The sequence below is a fragment of the Rhinopithecus bieti genome, unplaced genomic scaffold (genome assembly GCF_001698545.2).
Source record: "Rhinopithecus bieti isolate Rb0 unplaced genomic scaffold, ASM169854v2 scaffold_27306, whole genome shotgun sequence".
Lineage (NCBI taxonomy): Eukaryota > Metazoa > Chordata > Mammalia > Primates > Cercopithecidae > Rhinopithecus > Rhinopithecus bieti.
The window spans coordinates 1278534-1285602 of NW_016812395.1; the positions used below are offsets into that span (position 1 = coordinate 1278534).

The 7069-nt window shown below is 38.4% G+C and overlaps 1 protein-coding gene across 2 annotated transcripts in view; it reads right to left on the reverse strand.

Moving 5' to 3' along the window:
• The window catches only part of MCMDC2 (minichromosome maintenance domain containing 2), a 48819-nt gene that overhangs the window by 12806 nt on the left and 28944 nt on the right, over positions 1-7069 (reverse strand). For both annotated transcript variants that reach the window (XM_017896321.1, XM_017896320.1), the window contains one exon: positions 3181-3290. In XM_017896321.1, the coding sequence (XP_017751810.1) occupies positions 3181-3290 (110 nt within the window). The remainder of the gene's footprint in view (positions 1-3180; positions 3291-7069) is intronic.

Genomic DNA, 7069 nt, shown 5'->3' on the forward strand with positions numbered 1-7069 from the left:
CATCTGATCTTTGACAAACCTGACAAAAACAAGAGATGGGTAAAGGATTCCCTATTTAATAAATGGTGCTGGGAAAACTGGCTGGCCATATGTAGAAAGCTGAAACTGGATCCCTTCCTTACACCTTATACAAAAATTAATTCAGGGCGGATTAGAGACTTAAATGTTAGACCTAAAACCATAAAAACCCTAGAAGAAAACCTAGGCAATACCATTCAGGACATAGACATGGGCAAGGACTTCATGTCTAAAACACCTTCCTTACATATTATACAAAAATTAACTCAAGATGGATTAAAGGCTTAAATGTAAAATCTAAAACCATAAAAGCCCTAGAAGAAAACCTAGGCAATATCATTTAGGACATAGGCATGGGCAAAAACTTCATGACTAAAACACCAAAAGCAATTGCAGCAAAAACCAAAATTGACAAATGGGATCTAATTAAGCTAAAGAGCTTCTGCACAGCAAAAGAAACTATCATCAGAGTGAACAGGCAACCTACAGAATGGGAGAAAATTTTTGCAATCTATCCATCTGACAAAGGTCTAATATCCAGAATCTACAAGGAACTTAAACCAATTTACAAGAAAAAAAAAAACCCATCAAGAAGTGGACAACAGATATGAACAGACCCTTCTCAAAAGAAGACATTTATGCAGCCAACAAACATATGAAAAAAGCTCATCATCACTAGTCATCAGACAAATGCAAATCAAAACCACAATGAGATACCATCTCACAAAAGTTAAAATGGTGATCATTAAAAATCCAGGGAACAACAGATGCTGGTGAGGCCGTGGAGAAATAGGAATGCTTTTACACTGTTGGTGGGAGTGTAAATTAGTTCAACCATTGTGAAAGTGTGGCAATTCCTCAAGGATCTAGAACCAGAAATACCATTTGATCCAGCAATCCCATTACTGGGTATATACCCAAAGGATTTTAAATCATTCTACTATAAAGACACATGCACGCGTATGTTTATTGCAGCACTAAATATTTACAATAGCAAAGACTTGGAAACAACCCAAATGCCCATCAATGATAGACTGGATTAAGAAAATGTGGCACATATACACCATGGAATACTATGTAGCTATAAAAAATGAGTGCATGTCCTTTGCAGGGACATGGATGAAGCTGGAAACCATCATTCTCGGCCAACTAACACAGGAACATAAAACCAAACACGACATGTTCTCATTCATAAGTGGGAGTTGAACAATGACAACACATGGACACAGGGAGGGGAACATCACACACTGAGGCCTGTTGAAGGTCTGGGGGGCAAGGGGAAGGAAAGCATTAGGACGAATACCATGTGGGGCTTAAAACCTAAATGACGGGTGATGGGTGCAGCAAACCACCATGACACATGTATACCTATGTAACAAACCTGCATGTTCTGCACATGTAACCCAGAACGTAAAGAGAAAAAAAATAGGTGGGGCGCGGTGGTTCATGCCTGTAATCTCAGCACTTTGGGAGGCCAAGGCAGGCAGATCACCTGAGATCAGGAATTCGAGACCAGCCTGGCCAACATGGAGAAACCCCGTCTCTATTAAAAATACAAAATTAGCTGGGTGTGGTGGCACATGCCTGTAATCCTAGCTACTCGAGAGGCTGAGGCAGGAGACTTGCTTGAACCCGGGAGGCAGAGGTTGCAGTGAGCCGAGATCACGCAATTGCACTCCAGCCTGGGCAACGAGAGCGAAACTCCATCTCAGAAAATAATAATAACAATAAATAATAATAATAATTTTAAAAAGAAATGCTAGTTAAAAAAGATAAAGCAAATTGAAATGAAAAACATGTATATATCCTTCCTAAATACTATTTAGTATTGGTTGGGAAACAGCGTTATTCTCTTTTGGTAAATAAAACTAATTCAGGATGATAATTAACCTCTTTTAGGGGCCATAAATCTCTATTTCATAAAAATTATGCTCTATGTTCCTAGGAAACAATGTATAAGGCACACACACGTACATTTGTATATGATTTAGGGATTTACAAGTCCCTATACCAAGCATCTATGGATCCTAGGTTAAGAATGCTTGATATTTATAGAACAAAGACAATTATAGAACAATTTATAGAACTTTAAATAATTACAGAACAAAGTTCTAATGTTCGAATGAATCTCTGCAAACAGGTATTACAATATAAATGTAATTTAAAGCAAATGTAATCACCAACACGTACACACAGAAAGCTAGTGTTGATACATTCTTTAAATCCCAGGGCTGGAACCAAGGTTTGGTTTGAAGAATGGTATCGCTAATCAAAATTAATGTCTCATCTAATTAAACCAAGAACTTTGGGAGAATAACTCTCCTTACCCTTACCTTAAAAACCTCTTTTGTGTGTTTATTAGCAAAAGCATAATAAGCGCCATTCATTTCAAAAAATTAAATGCTATAGACATAGTATTAAAACTAGAAATTCGGTGAAGGTGTTGATACAAGATAATCAAATTTTCCTTTCTTTTTTCTTTTTTTTTTTTTGAGATGGAGTCTCGCTCTGTCGCCCAGACTGTAGTGCAGTGGCACAATCTCAGCTCACTGCAACCTCCACCTCCCAGGTTCAAACGATTCTCCTGCCTCAGCCTCCCAAGTAGCTGGGACTACAGGCACCTGCCACCACAGCCGGCTAATTTTTGTACTTTATTAGTAGAGATGGGTTTTCACCATATTAGGCAGGCTGGTCTCCATCTCCTGACCTTGTGATCCACCTGTCTCGGCCTCCCAAGGTGCTGGGATTACAGGTGTGAGCCACCGCACCCAGCTGATGATCAGATTTTCTTTTGCTATCTTGCCTAACTCTGCTGTGGGGGATTGTTTGAAATCTAAATGTTGCAAGTTATTTTAAAAGGAAGATAAATTAAAATCATTTTATGTGTTGTATTAAGTACTTTTTCCCCCAGAATTCTTTCAGCAATGCAAAAGTTCAAATATGAAAACAATCATGCATAATAAGGAATTTAATATTAGATGATGATACTACCCAGAAACAGTTAATAAATGCCCAAATTAAAACAGGCCTTACCTGGTAGAGATTTGTTATTCTTTACAATAATATTTTAAAAATATATGTAACATTTTAATTTAACCAATTAAGAATATTTAAGGTTAAATAAAGTTATTTGTAGTAATCATCAATAATTGAATCCATTACCATATTTCAATGTGAGGGATGTTTCAAATAGTAAGGCTGCAATCAGCACATCTTCTTTAAGCACTTTGTTCCTTAAGTTCAGTCGTGCATGGGCTTCAGATAGGAAAACGCTAAAAAAGAAAATAGTTGCCAATCAAAATATGTTGATATTATAAAAATAATATATATTTTGGCAGGAACAAACCAAGACATATGTGAACCTTAGCCACACCTAAAGCATATTCTTACTTTAAAAAAATTTTTAGTTTCTTTTCAAAGGATTTTTTTTTCCTACTAACTTAAATAGACTGTTCCAGAACAAGCCAGTATCCTATTGGTTTCCATCCTGGCTTTTATTTATCATTCCACACTCCCCTCCTGAAGTTTTGTTCAGATAAATACACAGTTGGGAAAATTAATCTAACTAAATATCTTTTACAGACAAATCCTTGACTTTTCTTTTAGTCCTTCATTTATCTAAAATCCTCATAGATTTCCAAGATTTTTGTTGGCAATTTCAGCATTGGAAGGGATATTGGAATTCAAAGTTCAAACTTTCACAGAAAACTAAATTTCCTCTACAACATCCTGGGCTATTTGTTTACCAGTATCTTTTGGACCTCTCCTAGCATTCATGGCTTCATGAGGCAATTCGTTCCTTTATTTTTAATTTTTTAACCAACTTCCATTACTGAAAGATCTCTTTTAAGCAAATGTGATGTATCTGAATGATTGCTGAACTTGGGAATCAGAAAACCTAGGCTGAGTCTCTAGAATTTACTAGCTGTATGACTTTGTATAAATCATTTAATGTATGAGATTTTTTGAAACTCAGCTATAAAAGGGAGATAAGTAAAGGCATTTGAAAGTTTTGCAACTAACTATAACCATAACTAACTATAACCAAGATTCTATCAATCTAAGCTAAAATTAGTTTCACTGCAATTTCTACCCACAGGTCTCTTGTTCTGTCTGCTGAGACCTCTTAATATGATGCTCTTCAGATATGCAAAGATAACTTTTCGATTGCTCCGTGTTTTCTCTCCTCCAAGTTAAATATTTCTAGTTCCTTTACTATGCTATGAGACATAACTTTCAGCTCCTCACCATGATGGCTACTTTCCTCATGACCTGATTTGGTTAATACTCCTTTTCAGTACAGTACAACAGCGGTTTTGACCATCACAGTAGAGATGAGGCATAACTAGCATTTTGTTGCTCTTGATATATATTCTATTAATATGACCCCAACTCTCAGTATTATTAATAGCCATATTACATTATTTACTCTTATTAAACATAAAAATAATGAAATATCAAATCCTTTTCATATTAAGCCATATTACCATTTTCTCATCAATTCACACTTATACTACGGAGTCTGGGCATCTAACAGAGGGCTTTACATTTATCCTATTAACTTTCTTCTTGTTAGATTAAGATCACAATTCAAGTTTGTGAAGTTCTCTCCAATATTGCTCATTCCTTCTAAAAATGTTGACTGGGACAGAATATGTATAGAGCCTTTAGAAAATATTGTTCAGCTCCACTTCTCTAGAAAAGCGAAGAGGCTTGTAATTAGGTACCTGTCTGGTAGAAATGGGGAAAAATTCAAGGTTTATGATTCTTCTAGCTAGGGGTCCATTTACTCTGCTGTTTCACAAACCACCCTTAGTATTTATTTCTACAATGTGAAAAAGTAGAATTATATTAAAATTAACTACTTTATTTTTGAATAAATAGCTGCATCACAGCTTCACTGTGTTGTGATGTAGCTGTACCATAGTTTAAACAGTCCCCTATTGAGAGACCATTTCTTTATTTGATATAGTATTAAAGTGTAATCTCAAAATAATTGTGAAGTAGAACCAGGAGTAAAATAATTCATTAAATAAATAAATAAATATATTGTTAAAACTGCAACATAAAATAAGACAGATGAAGAACTGGCAGAAAATGTCACGTATAAATCTGTAAGATTTAGATATATTTAGTTAATTTCCCCAACTGTATATTTATCTTCATAGAGCTGAAAAAATGCTAAAGATAAGCCAAGTAGAAGTCAACTCTTTGATAAATGTTTCAAAATGGAAAACAGAATTGCATTACATAATGCTTTCTATTTCCTGAACTAAAATTTAAAATACTCAGATCAAATTATACTGTTTGCTTTTTTTTTTTTTTTTTGAGACAGAGTGTCACTCTTGTTGCCCAGGTACAATGGCGCAACCATATCTCACTGCAACCTCTGTCTCCCAGGTACAAGCGATTCTCCTGTCTCAGCTTCCCAAGTAGCTCGGATTACAGGCATGTGCCACGACACCTGGCTCATTATTTTGTATTTAGTAGAGATGGGGTTTCATCATGTTAGTCAGGCTGGTCGTGAACTCCTGACCTCAGGTGATCCACCCCCTTTGGCCTCCCAAAGTACTGGGGTAATAGGCATGCACCACCACGCCCGGCTTTAAAAGTTCTATTTTCTCATAATGTTCTTTTCTCTATAGTAAAAATATGTTTTGTATTTGAACTCACATAGTCTCCGTTTACATATGAAAAAATATATATATTTTTTGAGACAGAGTCTTGTTCTGTCGCCAGGCTGGAGTGCAGTGGCGCAATCTTGGCCCACTGCAACCTTGGCCTCCCGGGTTCAAGTGATTCTCCTGCCTCAGCCTCACGAGTAGCTGGGACTATAGGCATGCGCCACAATGCCAAGCTAATTTTTTTTTGTATTTTTTTGGTAGAGACAGGGTTTCACTGTGTTGGGCAGGCTGGGCTCAAACTCCTGACCTCAGGTGATCCGCCCACCTTGGCCTCCCAAAGTGCCGGGATTACAGGCGTGAGCCACTAGGCAAGGTTTTTGTTTTTTTTTTTTAATTGAGAAGGGGTCTCACTCTGTCACCCAGGCTGGAGTAAAGCGGCACATCTAGGCCCTCTGCAACTTCCGCTTCATGGGCTCAAGCAATCCTCCCACCTCAGCTTCCTGAGTAGCTGGGACTACAGGCACCTGTCACCAGGCCTAGCTAGTTTTTTGTATTTTGGGTAGAGACAGGATTTCACCATGTTGCCCAGGCTGCTCTGTTTTGTTTTGTTTTGTTTTGTTTTTTAAAATAGAGATGAGATCTCACTATGTTGCCCAGGCTGGTCTCGAATCCTTGAGCTCAAGTGATCCTCCCACCTCAGCCTCCCAAAGTGCTAGGATTACAGGTGTGACCCGCTGCACCCAGCCCCAAGGCTGGTCTTGAACTGAGCTCAAGCCACCTGCCTGCCTCAGCCTCCTAAAGTGCTGGGATTATCGGCATGAGCCACTGTGCCTGGCCAACACCCACTTTTTTTTTTTTTTTTTTTTGAGATGGAGTCTCACTCTGTTGCCCAGGCTGGAGTGCAGTGGTATGATCTCAGCTCACTGCAACCTCTGCCTCCCACGTTCAAGCAATTCTCCTGCCTTAGCCTCCCGAGTAGCTGGGACTACATGCATGCGCCACCATGCCTGGCTAATTTTCTGTATTTTAGTAGAGACGGGGTTTTACTGTGTTGCCCAGGCTGGTCTTGAACTCCTGACCTCAGGCAATCTGCCCTCTCGGACTCCCAAAGTGCTGGGATTACAGGTGTAAGCCACCATGCCCAGCCAACAGCCACATTTTTAAAAACAAGGATTTGCATTTGAAATGAGTGCACTTTCCTCAGACATATCTCATATGTGGCATCCAATAAAAATTAGTTTAGTAAAAAAATTATTAGAGATTAAAATGATGGGCCGGGCGTGGTGGCTCAAGCCTGTAATCCCAGCACTTTGGGAGGCCGAGACGGGCGGATCACGAGGTCAGGAAATGGAGACCATCCTGGCTAACATGGTGAAACCCCATCTCTACTAAAAATACAAAAAATCAGCCAGGTGTGGTGGTGGGCG